At 41.2% G+C, this 23,606-nt stretch overlaps 1 protein-coding gene across 12 annotated transcripts in view; it reads left to right on the top strand.

Annotated features, from left to right (window-relative positions):
* Positions 1 to 23,606, top strand: part of TENM3 (teneurin transmembrane protein 3) — a 1,659,985-nt gene that overhangs the window by 1,349,125 nt on the left and 287,254 nt on the right. For all 12 annotated transcript variants that reach the window (XM_073606803.1, XM_073606789.1, XM_073606818.1 and 9 more), the window contains 2 exons: positions 2,225 to 2,347; positions 13,526 to 13,734. In XM_073606803.1, the coding sequence (XP_073462904.1) occupies positions 2,225 to 2,347; positions 13,526 to 13,734 (332 nt within the window). The remainder of the gene's footprint in view (positions 1 to 2,224; positions 2,348 to 13,525; positions 13,735 to 23,606) is intronic.

Consider the following 23,606-nt stretch of genomic DNA (forward strand, 5'->3'; position numbering starts at 1 on the left):
TTTGGTCCATATTGACATGATACCATCACGCAGTTGCTACAGATTTGTCGGCTGCAAATCCATGATGCAAATCCTCCACCACATCCCAAAAGTGCTCCATTGGATTGAGATCTGGTGACTGTGGAGCCCATTGGAGTAAAATTAACTCATTGTCATGTTCAAGAAACCAGTGGTGAGATGATTTGAGCTTTGTGACATGTTGCATTATCCTGCTGGAAGGAGCCATCAGAAGATGTGTACACTGTAGTCATAAAGGGATGGACATGGTCAGCAACAATAGTCAGGTAGGCCTTGACATTTAAACAATGCTCAATTGGTACTAAGGGGCCCAAAGTGTGCCAAGAAAATATTATTGCACCACCACCACCACCCTGAACCGTTGATACAAGGCATGATGAATCCATGCTTTCATGTTGTTGATGCCAAGTTCTGACCCTACCATCTAAATGTAACAGCTGAAATCGAGACTCATCAGACCAGGCAAAGTTTTTTCAATCTTCTGTTGTCAAATTTTGGTGAACCTGTGCGAATTGTAGCCTCAGTTTCCTGTTCTTACAGTCAGCGGCTCACAGTCAGCGGCTGTGTGGATCCCCTCTTCTAGGGCAGCTGCACCGAGCTGGCTGTCACCCGCTGCCCACACACTGACATCAGGGATGACCCGGAATGGCGGCAGCGGCCGTCAGAGGACTTCTGTCCCCACCTACCAGCGTGACCTATCAGACACCTATCACAGCCAAAGTTAGTGCTCCAAAAACCTGTCGGCTCTGTGCTACAGGTGGTGGCCGGCAACAATCTGAAGCATGCAGCTACGGTAGCAGCAGAGAAACCGCCCTGAACACTGAAGCTCCCAGCACGTTCCTACCATCCCTGCCCAGTCCACCCCTGAATTGCCACCCCTCTCAAATTGCCATCTGGGCCAGCCCTGGGCAGTACAGCGGTGCTCAAATTAATGGCTGCACGAGCTGCGCATCCATTACTTTGACAGGCTGTCTGTCACTGAAACCAGCCCACTGAGCCATCGGCCCACCGGGGAACTCTCAGTTGTCCGGATGGCCAGGACATCCCTGCTAGCACGCTATGTGAAACTTACCTGAAAACTAAGCATTTCAGCAATGCAATCTCATCGCTGGAGACCGCTTTCATCGTCGCCCATATTCTGTCCTGGGTCCGCGGACTTTGGCTGTGTGACTGGCTGGAGCCGCAATGACTTCACACCCACACATGCCACGTGGTGGTGCTGCCATTTACAGCACAGGATTCTGAAGGAACGGCCCGGGTGGCCAATACTTCAAAGCGTACATGTCTATGACGTCATTGACTGCATATCTAGGAAATATCTCCTAAACAGCGCACGTTTAGGAGATATTTTCAGTACCTATAGGTAAGCCTTTTTATAGGTTTACCTATAGGTACAAGTAAGCAGGGTTTGTATATCACAGCAAGCCCAAGTAAAAGGAAGTACCTGTCTTACATTAAGTTACTACCAGCTGTTTTAGGTCAGTTTAAAGCAGAACTCCACTACCAGTAAAGGAAGTGATTGGAAGATTCTCAAACTGGAACAGAGACATTACATAGGTTAATGTGTTGCAGTGCCGTTTATTATAAATGCCTTTCCAAAGTACAATGCAGCTCCAACATATATGTGCATCACAATGCACAGCAACAAACTACCACCCAGTTGTAAATGGGCCCTGACCATGTATTGTGCTAATTTGTTAGTGTGGGTGACATTTGGTAGTGTGGGTAACAAGTATTAGATAAATATCAAATTATCTTCCTGTTTTTGTCTGCTTTTAATTTTGGCCACAGGAAAGTAAATCACGTTTCTACTGGAAAGGTAAATCACAGAAATTTCCATTGAAAACAGAAAACCATTGTTTGTTTGCATTTATATCAGTTCATTTGTAGCTGAGCCGGAAGAAGAATAAACAAGCTCTATATGTGCTTACCAATTCTTGATTGGCAGGTCTTGTCATTAGCAGCTATGGCTCTTGCTCGGAGATAAATAGATGCAAGATTATGTATAGGATATATAAAAATATAATACATTGCCTTCTAAAGAATCTATTTTTGATTAAAGTGACTGAAGACAGTGCAGCTGTTGTTCTATCATAGATGTTCACTTTATCAGTCTATATTCTGTGCAGCTCTGTGTTCTGTTTGATTACCAGCCCTCATTATCCTGAACTGAAATTCTTTAACATCCCTTATTTTTCTCTGTCAGCCATGCATCTCTTTGGCCTCAACTGGCAGCTACAGCAGACAGAAAATGACACTTTTGAGAACGGAAAAGTAAATTCAGACGTGGTGCCAACACATACTGTAAATGTGCCCTCCACTGACAGCGGTAAGACATATATTTTTTATGTATGATTTTATGTACTTTTTGGTGTCTTATTTCACATTTTCCGGTATTGTTTTTATTATTTTGTGTGCCTGCATTTATTATAATAGAATACCCAATTAGCTTTAGTGCATAAGCACACAATATAAAGTCCATTACTGGACTGATACTGGTAATGAGAGTACACAGGTGGATCAATAACTCCATATAGTCCATTTTACTATAAACATCTCCATTTAAATAGCTTTTTAGTGATATTAATTATGGAGACAATGGTGATATATATGCATGTGGAAAAAGAATCCTTGCCTTTAACAGCTTACCCTGTAATTAATGCTGCAGATTGATTATTCTATTAGTTGTTTTAACAGTCAAAGGTTTTAAGTTTACCCCAACCTTGGAGTCAGCGAAGCACTGTGGGATAATAAATCTACCTAATAAAATTCATCATGAAGATTTAAGCTTTGTGGCTCATAAATAAGAGAGAAACAATACAAATGACATCTCATAGAAACAATTGTCTGATTCATTGAATTAAAAAAGTATATAGAATAAAATACATGGTTGTAAAGAAGAACTCCAATGTACATATCTAACAATATCATGACTCGCTGCTTGCTGTTGCCAGTATAGAGACATAGGGGGTTATTTACTAAAGGCAAATCCACTTTGCACTGCAAGTACACTTGAAAGTGCACTGAAAGTGCACTTGGAAGTGCAGTCGTTCTAAATCTAAGGGGTAGATCTGAAATGAGTGGAAGCTCTGCTGATTTTATCATCCAATCATGTGCAAGCTAAAATGCTGTTTTTTTATTTTCCTTGCATGTCCCCCTCGGATCTACAGTGACTTTACTTCCAAGTGCACTTGCAGTGCAAAGTGGATTTTCCTTTAGTAAATAACCCCCATAGTTTAAATATCTGCTTCTAGGTGGCTACTCTTAAAGTAATACTAATGTCTTGTTTTTTTTTGTGTAAAAAATAACAAACATGTCATACTTACCTGCTCTGTGCAATGGTTTTGCACAGAGCAGCTCAGATCCTCCTCTTCTCAGGTCCCTCTTCAGTGATCCTGGCCCCTCCCTCTTGTTGAGTGCCCCCACAGCAAGCATCTTGCTATGGGGGCATCCGAGCCAAGCCGCAACTCTGTGTGTCCATTCAGACACAGAGCCGTGGCCCGGCCCCCTCTCTCTCCTCATTGGCTCACTGACTTTGATTGACAGCAGCTGGAGCCAATGGTGCTTCACTGCTGTCTCAGCCAATGAGGAGGGAGAGTCCCGGACAGCTGAGTCACTCATGCAACATCTCTGGATTGAGATGGGGCTCAGGTAGAATGCATTAAGATAAACAACCTTCTGCCTTTACAACCACTTAAAGCCAGCCATACATGGATCAAATTTTGGCTGGTTCAGAAAGGGCTGGCCAAATTTCCAAAAAATCCATGTATGGGCACCCTGTTTGTACAGAAGTTAATCTACCATTAAACCTCTGTACATCCACCCTGCTGAACAAATGCTCTTCAGTGTGTTCTGAACTCCAATGTACATATCTATCAATACCATGTCTCACTGCTTGCTATTTCCAGTATAGAAACATAGTTTAAATATCTGCTCCTGGGTGGCTACTCTTAAACCGGCCATACATGGATCGAAATTCGGCTGGTTCAGCAGGAGCTGGCCAAATTTTGACCCATGTACGGGCACCCTGGTTGTACAGAAGTCGATCTACCGATAGACTTCTGTATAACCACCCTTCTGAACAAATCCTTCTCGATCAGCAAAGCCAGCAGACACTAATCAGTGTGTTCTGACGTCGGTGAAGTCTTCCTGCCATCAGAATACAATAGCTCAGCAGGAGTGATTTCCCTACCCACCTCGAATGTGTGGATAGAAGAATTGGGTCAGGTTTTTTTTTTTTTTTTATTAGTTCAACCCACTAGTTGAACAAAAAAAAGTGGACCCATCTATGGGGCCAGCTCAAGTCATCATGTCAAATGTAAACATTTTTGAACAGCTTAAAAAAGTTCACCTTCTAGGATGCTGCAAAAGCTTTTACTGAAGTGCTTTGTGTAGGCTGTGCTGTTATTTCAGGTCAGGAAGAGGGCCTGGGCACAGACAAGAAGTATGTTAGGTTTCCATGCCATGATTGTCAATTAAATGTTCTCCCATTGCAAAGAAAGCAGGTGAAGGTGTTAAGTAGCTGCATTTAGCAATTTCTGCAGTTCTTTGTTAGAAAAAAAAATCTTGCTTATTAGACTGGAAGAATTCCTTTGTGTGAGTGACTTAATCTGTCACCACCACAAACCTATAAATGGATAATTTTATATATCCAAACATAGCTGCAGTATGTGGCCCATTTGCTGCTTATTTTATACTTTTATGTGTTTGTTCTGAAGCTATTTCCTTTTTCTTGGCAGCATTTATTTTTATAGCTGCGATTGTTAGCGAGCACCCACTGAGTTCAAAACTTTGAGCATTGTTAGAGCTGGGCAGCTTGAATACCAGGTTCCTCCTGCTCTCTGCACTCCAAGATGCTTCAATCACCAATTAAATTTCTGCTTTGTGTGTCCCTGTTCACCTTTGTGTTCATGGTGTGCAGTCCTTACTTAGGACAATGAAAAAAAAAACAAGGAGGAATCACAAATCGGAGTACTTTAGCTTATCTTTACTGCAAAGTACAAGAGAGCACACATGGCTTGGGAAATAGATAATAATACTTACAGTTTACAGTAATAGTGCATTTAAATTTTCTCTGATGTTACTAATGACTGTGAACTTTGTAAGGAGCTTGATACTCGAACCCAAAGCTTCCATTAAATTAACACATCAAAGGTTACATTACTGAAGTAACACTAATGTGGCACTAGTAGCTGATGGTCTTTGGTCATAGTATTATTCCAAAATATATGTAGTCATATACATGTTATATTGTGTCCATCGTGGTGTCCCACAAACCACCCTGAAATACAGGAGCTTTTTTAGATGTAGTGACTGTTATTAGGCCGCTGTTCTTGTAGAAAGCCTCTACTACGTCTATCAACAGTCCATTTTTAAGCAGAGTACCCATTATTTTGAACTTTGACAGACTGGGCTTAGCAGAAATTGGCATCACTTATCAAACTATAATAAGCTTTGTTGTGTTTTATAATAAATTAAAGGATAAATGTGCATTTACAAAGAGTGCTGCATGATGCGGCTCTTTTACAGTAAAAAAGGTGATTAAGAACTTGGGGTACTGGGTGTTAGTGTAGTTTAGTTCAGGAGGATTGAGAGGTCAGCTAGAGAAGTAAAAATACAGTTGTCCTTTAACATCACACAAAAAATACTTGGAGAGGTATGATGTATTTACATTACAACTATTCACAAGGACTTATAATGTTATTGAATATTGCATATTTCAATGAATTTTATATGGGTGCAGGATCTGCTTTCCAAAGTTTGTGGCCTCTGGATTTATTTGTTTGCTGCAGTACATTGCTATGCACCAAGATCAATTTGAATAGCAACCCAACACACTGTTACAGTAGCAGACGGTGCACCACAACAAAAATGCTTAGGTCCGGTTTTTTTCAGCTTCGTGGTGCATAAGGTGATAACATGCTTTTCAGCAAAGCAGCCTGTTCAAACAGAGGCCTTACTGCAAAACACATTAATGTGCAACACAGGGATTGATTTACTTAAAGTGGAGGGCCACCCTGAAAAAAAAATCACTCAAAAAATCCTAAAAAAAATAAAAGAAAAACAGTTGAAAAAAAAAATGTTAAACTTACCTAAACCCTTGTTGCTAGGCAGTCTTCCTAATCTGCCTCTTCCTTTTCCACGGCGTTTTCTGCTCCTCGGTGAGCGGCCCCGTTGTCTTCTGGGAACTGTGTGTGTTCCCAGAACACCACGGGGCCATTCACAGAGCGCCACGCTGCTTGCGTGCGCAGTAGGAAACTGGCAGTGAAGCCGCAATGCTCCACTGCCTGTTTCCCTTACCTAGGATGGCGGTGCCGGGAGCCGAGGGACAGGTCGGCCTCGGGCGGCCGACATCGCGGGCACCCAGGACAGGTAAGTACTTACAGTGTTTGTAGCTGCTGACTTTTAATTTTTTTTTTTTTTAGGCCGGAATCCCGCTTTAAGGAAAATAGACTGTGCTCTGTGCAAGTGAAGTTGCACTATGCAAGAGCATTTGCTCCAGAGCTTAGTAAATGAGGTGAAGCTGACTTCCATCCTCTATTCATGTGCAAGCAAAATTTTTTTTTTTTTTAATTTTCCATTCCATTGCATATTTTCCATTGCATGTGATTGGGCAAAGTGAAGCTCCACCTCATTTACTAAGCTCTGGAGCATCTACACTTGCAAAGTGCACAGTATATTTACCTTTATTAAATCAACCTCAAAGTGTGTTTATGCATGTGCAGTAATGCACCACAATGGGGGTTATTTACGAAAGGCAAATCCACTTTGCACTGAAAGTGCACTTGGAAGTGCAGTCATTGTAGATCTGAAATGAGTGGAAGCTCTGCTGATTTTATCAGCCAATCAGAAGCTCTGCTGATTTTATCAGCCAATCATGTGCAAGCTAAAATGATGTTTTTTATTTTCCTTGCATGTCCCCCTCAGATCTACAGCGGCTGCACTTGAAAGTGCACTTTAGTGCATAGTGGATTTGCCTTTCGTAAATAACCCCCAATGTGTTATAGAGGGCCTTAGGCAAACCAAGAATGTGAATATAAATCCCCACATACAACAGACCTACAAATCTATGCTAAGGACTGGCAATAAAAAGAAGTATAGCATTTATGTTTTAACTTAGACCTTGGTAACATACTATGGGCTGTATCTAGTTTTGTAGTAAATGTACAGTACCTGTTTAAGGTGTGAATAGGACTGAGCAAAGAGATCAATCCAACCCAAAAAAATATTTTAGAAATATCAGTCCTTCTGGTAAATTGTCAGCACTTCCAGATTTCCTGATCTTCTTTAGAAGGTACCGAAAAGTCCTATAGACTTCACCTACAGTATACTCTGGGGTTGATTTACTAAAGGCTAATAGACTGTACATTTTTGCAAGGGAAGTTGCAATTTGCAAGGAAATTATCCCCAAAGCTTAATGAATGAATTGAAGCTCTGTTGACTTCCAGTAACAAACAGATGGCCCCTGCCTCCACCTATAACGGGCTTTCACAGCAAGGAGCACATGGAAGGGCAACGCATGAAAGACAAAACCCAGAGAAAATTCCCAGCTCAACTCACCAACCATTGGTAAGCAGACTAGTTGGTGAGTAGAGCTGGGAATTTTCTCTGGTTTTGTCTTTCTGTTGACTTCCATCATCCAAACATGTACAAGCACATGCAACCCCTCTTGGATACGTGAACAGCCTATTTGCCTTCAGTAAATCAAACCCCCCTGAGTTTGTCATCATTGAAATTAAGGTGTAGAAAAATAAAAGCGTTCTTGTAAGGAAGAGAGCTAAAGAGAGTAAAGGTTAAATACATAAATAATCTCATAAATTAAACTGTTTATTTTGTCATCATGATGTGTGATTTTTTGGGGGGGCTGAATAATAATTTTCAGTAAATCTGATTATGTGAGGCCTGACGATTAAGATCTGTACACTGGGCCAATCAAAATATCTTAAACATACCCAATGTTATCCACTATGTATTGTAAAGTGAAAATTGAGGGTTTCATGGTAAAAATGAGGGCTACCAATATCAAAAGAAATTGTGTCTAAGCAGCTCTAATATGAAACCATTGAACTGTACCTTTATAATATACTGCGGCTGATTTTCGATCTGCTGTGGATGCAGTATATTCCCCGGGTGTGAGGGGTTAACTTGCTTTTATTGCTGTCTGCAAAGAGCAGGTAGAGTTGATATAATATTCTATCACTTAAGTGAATATTGATTCATTTCCTTTTACCAGAAGGTTTCTTGTTTCATGCAGGTTGCTGCATATGACAGAACCTCAGCTGTGTGAAGTTATGTTGTGTGGTTATTTGCACACAAACATGTAATGTGTTACCTTAAGTCATTCCACAGTGCTCACGTTGGATCCAAGGTTATGTCACTGGGTGATAGCGTGCTATTGATTCGCTATATATATATTTCACCTTGGCGTGTGACTTGCTGATTAGTGAACTGTGGGCAAGCATCAGCTTATGCTCTGAACAAATCTTAAACTGAATAAATGCAATTAATAGTGTCATTTGCACATTAGTTGTTCCAGTACCTGGGCAAATTATTCTGCATTAATGTGTCATATGTGTCATTGTTTAAATGAATAGTGAGAGCTCACATTCTAAGTCCAATAATTAAATCACCTGGCTAGGATTTGATTTGCTGTATAGTATGACACTGGAATTGTAAGTAGCACAAATTATTCTCTTTTACCCCTTATAAAAGAAACATGGTAGGGCTTAATTTAGGCTTAATGGAGACATTTGAAAATGAGGTCATGCAACAAAGGTCCATCTAATAATGAGGTGTACCTGCTTTTCTGGGATCATCACAGTGCAGTACCTTAATATGGCTCCAGCTGCAATAGGTTAACCACTTCACCCCCGGAAGATTTTTACCCCCTTCCTGACCAGAGCGCTTTTTACAATTTGGCACTGCGTCAATTTAACTGACAATTGCGCGGTCATGCAATGCTGTACGAAATTTGGGTCCTTTTTTCCCACAAATAGAGCTTTCTTTTGGTGGTATTTGATCACCTCTGCGGTTTTTATTTTTTGCACTATAAACAAAAAAAGAGCTAAAATTTAGAAAAAAAACAAAACAATATTTTTTACTTTTTGTTATAAAAATATATATACATTTTGAAAAAAAAAACATGTCTTGATCAGTTTAGGCCAATATATACTCTTCTACATATTTTTGGTAAAAAAAAATCGCAATAAGCATATATTGATTGGTTTGTGCAAAAGTTAAAGGCGTCTACAAACTATGGGAAAGATTTATGGCATTTTTATGATTATTTTTTTTTTTACTAGTAATGGCGGTGATCTGCGATTTTTAACAGTACTGTGACATTGCGATGGACAGATCGGACACTTTTGACACATTTTTGAGACCATTGACATTTATACAGTGATCAGTGCTATAAATATGCACTGATTACTGTGTAAATGTCACTGGTAGGGAAGAGGTTAACACTAGGGGGCGATCAAGGGGTTAAATGTGTGTTCCCTCAGTGTGTTCTAACTGTATGGGGATAGGACTGACTGGGGAAGGAGAGATATTGTTGTTCCTACTTAGTGGGAACAAACGATGGGGGTTATTTACTAAATGAAAATCCACTTTGCACTGCAAGTGCACTTGAAAGTGCATTTGGAAGTAAAGGCGCTGTAGATCCGAGGGGGACATGCAAGGATAATAAAAAAACAGCATTTTAGCTTGCACATGATTGGATGATAAAATCAGCAGAGCTTCCACTCATTTCAAATCTACCCCTCAGATTTAGAGCGACTGCACTTCCAAGTGCACTTGTAGTGCAAAGTGGATTAGCCTTTCGTAAATAACCCCCAATATGTCTCCTCTCCCCTGACAGAACAGGGATTTGTGTGTTTCCACACACAAATCCCTGTGCTGGCTCTTGTGCACGCGATCACGCCCGATGGCCACATGCAATCGGGTCCCTCGCCGTGCAGCAGGCACGCTTCTGGCAGCGTTTGCCCTCTGGCGGCTTCTAAAGGGAAAGCCGTACCCATACAGGGTTTCGCCCAGGAGAGCCATTGCAGTATATCTGCGTGAGCTGGTCGGGAACCAGTTAAAGTAGATTTAAGCACTAAAATTCTATATAGGATGTAACTAGTTCATATAATATTAAAAGTTGTTCCCATGTTTTTAAATCTTCAGCTTTCATTAAATAATACATGGTAATCCTGCCATGAAGGTCCTTGTTCAGGTACCCCCTTTTGTGGGGTGACACCTGTCTCCCAGTTTTGCCCCTGCATAGTTACCATTTAACTTGCACCTCTGCTAGAGACTACAAGCAGCCATGCCAACACACCTTTTGCAGGCATGTTTCAATACTGTCCCTATCAAGGAGCTGTTCACAGTAGTAATAATAATGCTGCAGGGGATCAGCGGAATGAATATTCGTAAATGGATCAAAAAGGGTAAAAACAGAATTTTATAAAACTAAAACATGGTAGCTGTTTATGATACACAGGGGTAGATTTACTTAAAGCGCATAGGGGTTGAGTTAATAAAATGGGAAAGTGCTAAATCTGGAGCAGCTGTGTGTGGTAGCCATTCAGCGTAAAACTTCAGGTTGTTCAATTAAGCTTTGAAAAAAAACCTGGAAACTGATCGGTTTCTATGCAGAGCTGCACCATATTTTGCACTCCAGTTTTAGTAAATCAACCCCATAGACTGTGCAAATGCAGTGGCACTCATTTTCTCCTGAGCTTAGTAAATGTGGTAAAGCTCTGCTGATTCCCGTTATCCAATCATATGCAAGCAAAAATTTTTTTTTATTGTCCTTGCACCCGATTGGCAATTCTTTACCAAGTGACACTTTACCACATTTACTAGGAGTAATGAGTGCAACTGCACTTGCAAAGTGCACAGTCTATGTGTCTTTAGTAAATCCACCACACAGTGTTTTAGTAAGCTAACTGTCATCCAGTTAGAACTTGCATCTGCTTTAAAGTCAACTTCTTCTTGAATTTGGCCTGATGAACAAACAATCTCCTGCACATGGACGTAAGAAAATATCACTTTCCAAATGATCTTGAGAACCAGTGATTGGGCTTATTTAAAAACTTTGATCGCTGTGAATTTAACAGAGGTAATCCATTATCAGAGTTGTTTGTAGAAAGAAAAATCTCATTAGTCTAATTGTTGTTGTTGGAGGTCGCTGTAATGAGGTTGACACATTTTGCGGGAAAACCTCCGCTTCCTCAGGACCTTACAGACCTCATGGATGTTTCACTATCATTATAGCGTCATGCAAGACACTAAAAATAGAAAACAGACAGCCATCTAAATTGCTGTAGTATGCTTTGCACTACAAAAGTTACTATCGGAATGATATATACAGTGAGGGAAGAAAGTATTTGATCCTCTGCTGATTTTGTATGTTTGCCCACTGACAAAAGTCTAATTTTAATAGTGTGTTTATTTTAACAGTAAGAGACAGAATAACAATAATAATAATAACAGAAAAATCCCAAAAAATGCATTTCAAAAAAGTTATAAATTGATTTGCATTTTAATGAGTGAAATAAGTATTTGACCCCTTCACAAAACATGACTTAGTACTTGGTGGCAAGACTCTTGTTGGCAATCACAGAGGTCAGACGTTTCTTGTAGTTGGACCAGGTTTGCACACATCTCAGGAGGGATTTTGTCACACTCCTCTTTGCAGATCCTCTCCAAGTCATTAAGGTTTTGAGGCTGATTGGTAACTCGAACCATCAGCTCCCTTGACATATTTTCTATGGGGTTAAGGTCTGGAGACTGGCTAGGTCACTCCAGGACTTTAATGTGCTTCTACTTGAGCCACTCCTTTGTTGCCTTGGCCGTGTGTTTTGGGTCATTGTCATGCTGGAATACCCATCCATGACCCATTTTCAATGCCCTGACTGAGGGAAGGAGGTTCTCACCCAAGATTTTACGGTACATGGCTTCCATTGTCCCTTTGATGCGGTGAAGTTGTTCTGTCCCTTTAGCAGAAAAACACCCCCAAAGCATAATGTTTGCACCTCCATGTTTGGGGATGGTGTTCTTGGGGTCATAGGCAGTATTCCTCCTCCTCCAAACATGGCGAGTTGAGTTGATGCCAAAACGCTCGATTTTGGTGTCATCTGACCACAACACTTTTACCCAGTTCTCCTCTAAATCATTCAGATGTTCATTAGCAAACTTCAGATGGGCCTGTACATGTAATTTTTGGAGCAGGGGGGCCTTGCGGGTGCTGCAGGTTTTTAGTCCTTCACAGTATAGTGTGTTGCCAATTGTTTTCTTGGTGACTATGTTCCCAGCTGCCTTGAGATCATTGAGTAGATTCTCTGTGTAGTTCTAGGCTGATTCCTCACTGCTCTCATGATTATTGAAACTCCACAAGGTGAGATCTTGCATGGAGCCCCAGACGGAAGGAGATTGACTGTTATTTTGTGTTTCTTCCATTTGGGAATAATGACACCAACTGTTGTCACCCTCTCACCAAGCTGCTTGGTGATGGTCTTGTAGCCCATTCCAGCCTTGTGTAGGTCTACAATCTTGTTCCTGTCATCCTTGGACTGCTCTTTGGTCTTGGCCATGGTGGAGAGATTGGAATCTGATTGATTGATTGCTTCTGTGGACAGGTGTCTTTAATACAGGTAACAAGCTGAGATTAGTAGCACTCCCTGTAAGAGTGTGCTCCTAATCTCAGCTCGTTGCCTGTATAGAAGACACCTGGGAAACAGAAATCTTGCTGATTGATGGGAGATCTTTTTTGAAATGCGTTTTTCTGGATTTTTTGTTGGTATGCTTTCTCTCACTGTTAAAATAAACCTACCATTAACATTATAGACTGATCATTTCTTTGTCAGTGGGCAAACATACAAAATCAGCAGGAGATCAGATATTTTTTCTCTCACTGCCCAGTCCCATTCGATTATTTTTCAAATAGAAAAGTCCTATAACAGCTCAGAATTAGAACACCTCCAGTGCATTGCCACCCTACATTTTTTCATGGCTAATGCCATGTTCAAGATCCACCTTAAATTGATTTCTGAAACACTTAAAGAAAAATCCATGAAGATAATGTCACTGTGAAAATGTAATTTGGTGTCCCAGAATTAGAAGGGACAACTGCTGCCTACTAACCATGGAAATGACTAAATGACTTGGTGAAGAATCATCAAAGAACAGTTGTAAGTGAAAAGGCTGAACTTTTTAAAAGTCAAATTAGCACCATGAACTTTAGCACCAATTTTAGATTTGTAAAAATGTCCAAACTTTAAACGCCAATTCATTGAACTCTAAAATCTAATAAATAGTTGCTCAAAGTGAGGACGAGTTCAAATATATAATTATGTCATGGTACAAATATTTTTAAATTCAAAAACATTCAAATGTTTCAAGGATTCTTACCAGTACTTACATTTCTATTTTATTATTTCTACAGGGTTGTTTGTTTTGAAATAAGATTAGGCTAAAATTGCAACTCACAACTTATTGCAACTTATTTTTTTATTGTTCTAAGGAAAATCTGGTGGTCAAGAAAACAATACCATTGACTGGGGGGAGCTGGACGTCGGCCGAAGAGCGGTGCAAGAGATTCCTCCAGGTGTATTTTGGAGATCACAGCTTCCCATTGATCAGCCACAGTTTCTTAAGTTTAATATCACCCTACAAAAGGATGCACTCATAGGAGTCTATGGCAGGAAAGGATTACCACCATCACATACTCAGGTACTAAATAAATTGCTCACCTTTTTCTTGTTCCTGCTCGCTGCTTTTATTTATCCAAAAATGTAGGAGCATTTATACTTTTACTGAAGTTACCCTTTGCTTAGCAGCTAGATGACCTTATTCTTAAAGTGATGCTAATGGATTTTTTTAAAATAACAAGCATGTTATACTTGCCTGCTCTGTGCAATGGTTTTGCATAAAGCAGCCCCAATCCTCCTCTTTGTGGGTCCCCTGCCAGCGCTCTGGGCTCCCCCCTGCTGAGAGCCCCCATAGCAAGTCCATAAGACACATGGCTCAGCCATGCACCCCTTCCTCCACACCTACTGTGATTGACAGCAGTGCGAGCCACTGGCTCCCACTGCTGTGTCTGAACCAATGAGGAGGGAGAGAGCCAGGAGAGCAGCTGCAATCGTGCAGATCTCTAGATCGACATTGTGCTCGGGAGGGGTGGGAGCTGCAACAGAAAGTTTTTTTACCTGTATAGAATGCATGAAGTTAAAAAACCTTCAGCCTTTAGAACTACAGTAAAACCTTGGATTGCAAGCATAATTCGTTCCAGAAACATGCTTGTAATTCAAAGCACTTGTATAGCAAAGCAAATTTCCCTATAAGAAATAATGGAAACTCCAAATGATTTGTTCCACAACCATTTATTCATAAGTCCTTGAGTTTATAGTCCATATAAAAAAAAAATTATAGCAGTGGGTTGCGTAACCATAATATGTCCATCCACAAATGGCAGCCTTCACAAGGGGATTAGAAGCAAAATCCAGCAGGAGCTACAGAGTATAAGAGAGAAGAGAGGCACCTCTAAGTGTAGCAATATGGTTACATTTAATGAAGGTACAACATTTAGCAACTCACATGGTTGATTAAAAGATGGATATGGCACAGGCATCCAGGGTAAAGCTGTTTACAGACCACCCCCGGCATCGCCAGCTCTCACAGCTGTCAGTCTGCAATCGTGACCGGGAAAACTACCCTGCAGTAGAGTGATCTGAAAGCGAGGCTTGACCCACTCGTGGAGCGCAGCGTGGAAGGGACGATGTTGAGGAGGATGGTCTATGAGCTTTACCCCGGATGCCTGCACACTTAGATGTGCCTGTTTTAATCATCAACCATGTGAGTTGCTAAATGTTGTACCTTCATTGAATGTAACCATATTGCTACAATTAGAGGCGCCTCTCTTCTCTTTTATACTTAGTTGTGACATGACGCTATTTGCATATCAAGACATCACTTGTATATCAAGTCAAAATTTCTTTAACGATGTTGCTTGTCTTGCAAAACACTCTCAAACCAAATTACTCTCAAACCAAGGTATTACTGTACTTTAATATTGTTAATACAAGCTGGCAATTCGAGGACATTTTCTCTCCAAGGTCTATTGTATTGTATACTTTTATAAAGCTCTTTGAATTCACACTAGCACCTATGTGAATAAAATGGTATTGAGGACAATGTTCCAGTACATACAACTGTTATGAGAACCTTGCACTTGTGTACATACTGGAATAGCCACAGCAGCTGTTCAATTTGCTGGTCAATTTACACAGCAAAACTCTCATGGCATATTCAGGATCCCTATTATGTTCATGCCTCGGGGATTAAAAAAATAAAATAAACCTCTCTCTCCCTATCCACTATCTAACTCTCCCTTTTCCATATTAGTTTCTTTCTGTATCTCATAATCATATATCCCATATCTTAAAATAAATGGGAATTCCACTTTCTTCCCAAGATCTATAAGCCTCCTGCTATATCAAAAAAAAAAAAAAACTTTAGGATTACAATCATTTTCTTTTGCCTTGTGTGTGCAAAGTTTGTTCGATGTCAGCTAAACTATAACAACAGGCAGAGCTTTTTTTTTTGGTTTAAGATTGAGTGGAGAAGGATTAGAACAACTGTCGGATGTCCTCAGAATTACTCTCTTTATTTGTCATGTTTACCATTATCACCGAGAATGAAAGTGAAAGAAAATCCCAAATTTTGAGTTGTCATCAGAAAAGGGATTGTGGGGAAATTTTTTAATAGGGATACTACTTCTGGTGGCAACCAGGAATTCCCTCAACTTTGAGGGATTTTCTCTCACTTCCTATTTTGGCTGTGGGATAAGAATTGAATCTAAATCTCCCCAATGGGACACAGATGGAGAAAAACTTCATTACTAGTTTACAAGTTACAAGTTTTGGCTTTAGTACTACTTTAAGTGTACCCATTCTGTTCTAGGCTGAAAAGGGAAAGGGATGAACAGAAACATGGCCGCACGGTTTATACAATATACCATAGAGAAAAACATTAATTAACACAAAAGTACTATACTTCAGGAACGCACACCTTTTCCAGTGCCTGATGCCAGGATGAAACCCTCTTTGGTAACTCATGCTAGAGGAACCTCAAGCATGCAAAACCATAGTACATTTGCACACAGGCCTTTACCATAAGATTTTTCACTTTATTACAAAAACATAGCAGTACAACCAAAACTTTCAGTTTGCTCCCAGCTTATTAAAAGGTTACACACTGTCAAACGTTGCTGTGTGAAAAAAGTTTGTATGCAATTATGTAATAAAATGAAAGCGCTTTTAAAGGAGAAGTAGGGCCAACGCTCCTTTGTCAATACTTCTCCTGTGGGCACTTAGTTCTGGACTTCTGTGACCCAGATTCAGCCAATAGCGGGCTAAGGTGTGCCGTCGGCTGACATCACCCAGCTGGTCCAGGCTCTGGAAGGTTCCTGACAATAATGTCAGGATCCACCCAGATGCCTGAGCGGCAGCTTCCGCCCCCTCCACAGCCTGACACTCTAGTGAATGCTGGAAGGGCAGAGCAGAGAGATGGTGATTGACAGATGCTCAGAGCTAACCTGTGAACTGAGCGATCAGCGGTCTTTGATCACTCAGTTCTTGGTCTTACAGGCAGCAGGGGACAAATGCAGCATCGGATCAATGCTGCTTCCACTCAGGTTTGTTATTTTGAAATCCCGCACTTCTCTTTTAATACAAAGACTTTGTAACTCTTGTAAAGACTCTTAACTTTGTTAAGATGTACTACAGTTTTGCTACGATTTACTATCAACTACCATTTAAATAAAAACCAAACATACAATTACAGCTCAAAACAAAGGGTCTGATTTTAAAGCAAGGTGAAATAAATTGCTAAAGCAATGAAATTTGCTGAGCCTCCTTTGTACATGTCAAGCTTGCAAAGTTTTCAGGATTTTCAACATGTTTGCCTTATGGTGACAGGAAGATTTCTCAGCTAAGACAAGCTGGTTTTGTAATGCATACAAGATTATGATAGGAAATACAATATTCTGTATTGTAGGCATATGTCATCTGAATCAGAGATGACTAGACCTTACAAAACCTTTCTGCTTCATTCTGAAGTTGGTTTTCCTTTTATTCTTCAGTGAGTGTTTACTAATAATATCTATTCTTATGCCCCGTAATACAATATCCAGAGTTTCCCCGGAGAAGCAGCTCCCATATGCCATAGTTCTCTCATTTTTCTCTCTCATTTTTTCTAGCCAAATTTAATTCACTGTTAATCAAATGTGTATTTTATCACAGCTGACTGTGCCACAGTGGTGTTTCATGTAGTATTTAAGTCAGATGGGTATTAGAGTTTTTGTTCTAACTTTAGTGTAAAGACAGTAAAACGTTTGAATGAAATGTTTGAAACTTGTGTTACCTATTGGTTGTGTTTTTAAACATTGTCTCCCATTGTCATGTTTGATGAACATCACTGAAATCAAATTATGGAGCACCTTGTTACTAAAAGCTATACATAGAAAAAAGTAATAAAATATAAACTGCTTATGAATTATCAGTGTTTATGGGGTCTACACAACACCCATAAACCATTTCCAATAAAACATAATAGTAGAGGTTCTTGTCTTAAAAAGCAAGGTGCATTATAGGTAAGGTTGAATAAAGACAATAGTCCATCCAGTTCAACCTGTGTAGGTGCATGTGTGTCAGTGTCTATAATTATTTCCCATATCGCTGTATGTCGTGTTCCTTAAGATGCACATCTAAGCGTCTCTTAAAACCATCAATACTCCCCACAGCCACCACCAATTGTGGAAGAGAGTTCCACATCCCTATTGCCCTGACAGTGAAAACCCCCTTCACAGTTTAAGGTTAAACCGCTTCTCTTCCAATCTCAATGTGTGGCCCCGTGTCCTCTTACACTCCTTGTGACTGTGAATAGTTTTTTTCCTATGCTGGGATCGCCATTGTGGTATTTGTAAATCACTATCATGTCCCCTCTCAAGCATCTTTTCTCCAGCGAGAATAAATGTAGCGTTTGCAGTCTTTCCTTGTAATTGAGGTCCTCTAGTCCCCTTATTAGTTTTGTTGCCCTTCTTTGGACTCTGTCTAGTTTCAGCACATCTCTTCTGAGGACTGGTGACCAGAACTGGACAGAATACTCCAGATGTGGTCTAACCAATGTTTTATAAAGTGATAGGATTATTGTTTTATTTCTATAGAATATCCCTTTTTTTATGCACGCTAATAGTCTGCTGGCATTGGTAGCTGCAGCTTGACATTGCATGCTATTGCTTAATCTGTCATCTACTGGGACTCCCAGATCCTTCTCCATCCTTGATTCCCTGATCAGTTCTCCCCCTAGTGAGTAGTTTGCATTTGTGTTTTTTGCCCTAAAGTGCATTACTTTACATTTCTCCACATTAAACCTCATTTGTCATGTAGTTGCCCACTCCATTATTTTGTTCAGGTCTTTCTGTAAGATTTATATATCCTGATGTGAAGTTATTGCCCTGCTTAATTTTGTGTAATCCGCAAAAACTGAGATTGAGCTATTTATCCCGTTCTCTATCATTTATAAATAAATTGAATAGAATTGGTCCCAAGACAGAACCCTGGGGCACCCCACTTACCACTCCAGGCCAGTCTGAGTAATATTATTTTTCACTACCCTTTGGACACACCCCTGTAACCAGTTTTTAACCCAAGAACAAACCTTATGGTCCACGCCTGCGGACCTCAGCTTGTAGTTTATGCTCTTATGGGGGACCGTATCGAATGCCTTTGCAAAATCCAGGCACACTAAATCCACAGGCCTTCCCCTGTCTAGAGGGCAGCTCACTTCCTCATAGAATGTTAACAGATTGGTCTAGCAAGAACGACCTTTTCGTAAACCCATGCTGATGACTACTTAAAGAGGAGTTCCACCCATTTAAAAGTCAGCAGCTACAAAAAGTGTAGCTGCTGACTTTTAATAAACAGACACTCGCCTGTCCCACAGTCCAGCGATGCGGGCGCCCAAAGCCTCACTCCTCTCCCCCTCCTCTCCGCAGGTGCCAGCATTGTAACTGTGGGCACCCGGCTGTGGCTTCACAGCCGGGCGTGCACTGCTCATGCTTTAGCAGCGCTGCATGTTGTGAATGGCCGGGCAATCTTCTGAGACCTGTGACGTGTCCCAGAAGATTGCAGGGAGGGAGGGGGAGAGGTGAACTTCCGCTCCGCGTTGTGGTACCAGGAGAGGAAGTGGGAGCTGGGTGCCAGTCAAAATTACATGTCAAATGTTGCATGTCAGGGGGTCACCAGTACTTAAAGCAGAAGTTCTATTTTTGGGTGGAACTCCGCTTTAAGATAATTTTTTTTCTCAGTAAATTCTTGGATATAGTCCTATATCATCCCCTCCAATAATTTACCAATGATTGATGTTTGGCTAACTGGCCTGTATTTCACAGGGATTTGTGTCTGTCCTTTTTTAAATAAGGACATGAGCATAAGGATCCTGCCACCCCCTATTCACACAATTCTTATTAAAGTAGAACTATAAGCAGATACTAGGGCCAATTTAGACAGGATCCATCCAATTAACCTACCAGCATGTCTTTGGAGGGTGAGAGGAAACTGGAGTACCCGGAGGAAACCCACGCAGGCACAGGAAGAACAAGTAAACTACCGACAGGTAGTATCGTGGTTGGAATTCGAACCATTGACCCTAGTGCGGGCATTCTAATCTCTCTCCAGTCCATCCAAAACAACAACAACAAAAAGTTGCCTTTAGTTATACTTTAATAAAGAGACATTGAAAGAAAAGCATGATATTTGTTCAACGTACTTCTTGTTTCCAGCTTTGTTCTTGTTCCTTCCTTTGTTTTATTGCTATAGTCCAGCTTTTTGCAAACAGGGGTGGGTGATACCTAATAAATGACCTCGTACTTTATTGCACAGTCTACTTTAATTATCAAGAGGTAACTATTTAGAGCTTTTATTTGTTTGCATAATTGTTGGCTGCCATACTTGTTAATAGCTTGGCACATTGAATTGCTATCTGCATGCCCAAGAAGAACAATGGCATCCAGTGGTCAGTTTAAGTTACCTATTAATAGACAACATAGACTTAATGAAACATGTTTTAAATCTGTCACCACCCAGTGTGCCACTAAAGGTAAATTATATATATATATATTAAAAAAAATGTCCGTGATTGCTATGTAGAACAACACAGTGCTTCTCAATCCCCCCCTCCAAATAAGTGATATATATATATATATATATATATATATATATATATATATATATATATATATATATATATATATTTATGTATATACATATATACTGTACAAATAGATAGATATAGTTGAAGAGTGATAATGTTTTTGTTTTTTTTTTTGGCACTGGTAGTTTGTAGTGTGAACTTTGTTCCTGTCTCGAAAAATGTTTAAGGAAAAGACAATATTAAATATCAGATTCAACTTTTTAGTTATTTGATAGACATTGTAATATTGGCTGATTTCTGATATCTGATTATCTGGATAGCAGCACACATGTGTTTCCTAAAGCCTGCTTACTGCGTTTAGTCACTTTGCAGATCTGGCAGATCTATGATATTAGCAAGTATTAGGAGATTTTTTCCCTGTGACAGCAATTCTGAATTACAAATCAAAATAAATACATGACAGCTGATTATATGCGTGCGTCAAGAAAAGATATTTTCAAATGGTACCTGTTCTTGTTTCTTAGCATTGTCGTCTGTCACCAGCCTCTGTCCCATTTTAATGTAAAATTATAGTAATGGTTTTGTCTGACAGCTAGATCAGAAGATTGTGGGGCCTACTGATAAAGTTAGAAATTGATATTTTACTTTTATAAGAGAAATATGCATGTGCACAATGTACCTATCATTAATATAATTGTTCTAGGTAATTTCTATATTCTTTTATTATGATTAATGATAGATGTAGATTGATTTTAACTGTGTAAAATTACATTCTGCCCATTCAATGAAAAACAAAAAAAGCATTCCATGATTTAGCTTTTTTATGTTGTCTACCAATCGACTTCTGTACAATCACCCTGTCAGATTTTTCCCACTCGATCAGCACTGTTGACTATAGCCTGCAACACTTATCAATGTATTCTGACAGTGGGGAGGGCTCCCTGTTATCAGAATACAGTAGCTCAGCAGAGAAGATTTCCCCCTCCACATTGAGTACATGAATGGGAGAATTGAGTCAGTTTTTCTTTCAACCCACATTTTGAACAAAGAAAAATGACCAAATCTATGGGCTGCCTAATGCTATCAGATACTACTTGGATTTGTCCAGGGCTTTTTTTTTCAGCGGGAATGTGGGGGAATGCAGTTCCAGCACCTCCAACACTAAATGAGGTGCTGGAGGGTCTATTGATCCTGGCTGCTGGGAGATCTATTGTCGCTGGGGGATCTTATGTTGCTAGGGGGTCCATTGTTCCCAGGGGGATCTACTGTTGAGGGAGGAGTCTATTGTTTCTGGCTGCTGGGAGATCTAATGTATTATTACATTGGTGGTCTATTGTTGCTTGGGGGGTTATTATTGTTGGGGTAGTATTCTGTAGTTGAGAGTCTATTGTTGCTGGTAGAATCTATTGATGCTGGGGGATCTATTGTTGCTGGGAGGTCTATTGTTGCTTCAGGGACTTATTGTTGCTGGGGATCTATTGTTGCTGGTAGAAATCTGTTGTTGCTGGGGAATCTATTGTTCCTGACTGCAGAGGATCGTGTTTGGAGGTGGGTAGGACAGAGATAAGGGGAGAAGGGAGTACCTGCACCTATTCTCTCAGAAGATAAGCACTGGATTTGTTGCTTTTTCTTTAAATGAGTTAACCTGGCACCATTATGTAAGCTGTTTATTTCTTGTTTGTGTGATTGAGAACAGAATTTTGCTGAGATTGGAATCCCTGACTCACTATAGTTTAGTCCTCAACACTAGCAGATCAGTCACATAGACTATTGGTGGCTTTAGAAGACAGGCACTTGAAACTTTGTGTATATCTTTACATGATCAGCTTTAAAAACAATGGTCTATTGGGCCCCATCCATACCTATGTGCAGGCCCGGACTGGCCATAGGGCAGACCGGGCATTTGCCCAGTGGGCCGGGGCCACCTTCTCCGTGGCCTGTTGATGATCAGGCCGCACAGCGGGAAGTAACCGCCGACCGTGGCCTGAACTTGGGTAACACAGGCCGCGGCCGCCGCTCGCCTACCGCTATGCGGCTGTGCCTGTGTCAACTCTGGCGGAACAGGCGGCTGCATGGGCTGAGCTGTGTGTCTCCCACACACAGTTCAGTCTCAGAGCCACGCTGACAGTTCCGCTCTCCTCCTCCAGGCATGGGCGTCCGCTCGGTGGGGTAAGGTGGGGAGAGCTGCAGGCTGCTGACACAATGTTTCCCCCGCTCGCCCCCCATCCCCTTCTCATGTCAGCAGCATGGGCTTTCCTGTCTGATCTTCTTCCCTCCCCATTGGCCACAGCGGAGGGGGATCATGGGAAATGTAGTCCCAGAGATAGGTGGCCAAGTTGTTTTTAGCAGGGAGCAGACTACAGTCCCCAGCATGCACTCTGCTGGGGTGAAAGACCTGGAAACAAGCTGAGGAGTGCTTGTAGCAGCTACTACAGGACAGATATGGAAAACGAGAGAAGACTGTGCTGGGGGAACTAATAGCCCCAGCACCACCAGAGAGCTACGGTTTACCGCACCACCAGAGAAAGTGCCATGCTGTACCCGCACCACCAGAGAGAGAGCCATGCTGTACCGCACCACCAGAGAGAGCCACGCTGCACTGCACCACCAGAGAGAGCCACGCTGCACCACACCACCAGAGAGAGAGCCACTCTGCACCACACCACCAGAGAGAGATACACACTGTACCGCACCACCAGCGAGAGAGCCACGCTGTACCGCACCACCAGAAAGAGAGCAGGTCAGTGTCACTGGGCAGTGTGGGCGCAATAGGAGACCGAGTACTAGCATTGTATGGCCACAATAGGACTGGGACACTGTAATATAAAGGGGACTGCACTGTAAAGGGGCACTGTAATCATTGCAGTGCCCCTTTACAGTGTAGTTCCCTTTATATCACAGTGTCCCTGCACACTACAGTGTGGAGGACCGAGACAAGCCACCCCCACGAATGTCTACCAACACCCCCCCGGTCCCTGGAAAAATTGGCTGCTCAGTCTAAAATGCCCGGGCCTACCTATGTGTGTTTGTCGCAGTCGTGTGTTATTATACATGTGTAAATGGGAGTGAGCTCCTATAGTTTTCCTTTAAAAAACACACCAAACATCACATAGATGTGAATCAGCCACATGGGGAAAAAATTCAGAGGGTGAGAGATGCTAGATCCCAAGTTTCAGTTGGTAGTGTGTGGCCAGTTGCTTGTATATGATTACATTGTCTTTGATTAGGCAGTTGCTGTGCATACAAAAGGCCTCTAAAATGGCCCCTAAGTGTAGACCAGTGGTCTCCAAACTGCGGCCCGGGGGCCAGATTTGCCCCTTTGCTTGCCTCTATCCGGCCCTTGGGACACTATTCCTCCAGCTGACACCAATGATGGGGCACCATTTCTCCCA

Source organism: Aquarana catesbeiana, linkage group LG01 (assembly GCF_042186555.1).
Source record: "Aquarana catesbeiana isolate 2022-GZ linkage group LG01, ASM4218655v1, whole genome shotgun sequence".
Taxonomy (NCBI): domain Eukaryota; kingdom Metazoa; phylum Chordata; class Amphibia; order Anura; family Ranidae; genus Aquarana; species Aquarana catesbeiana.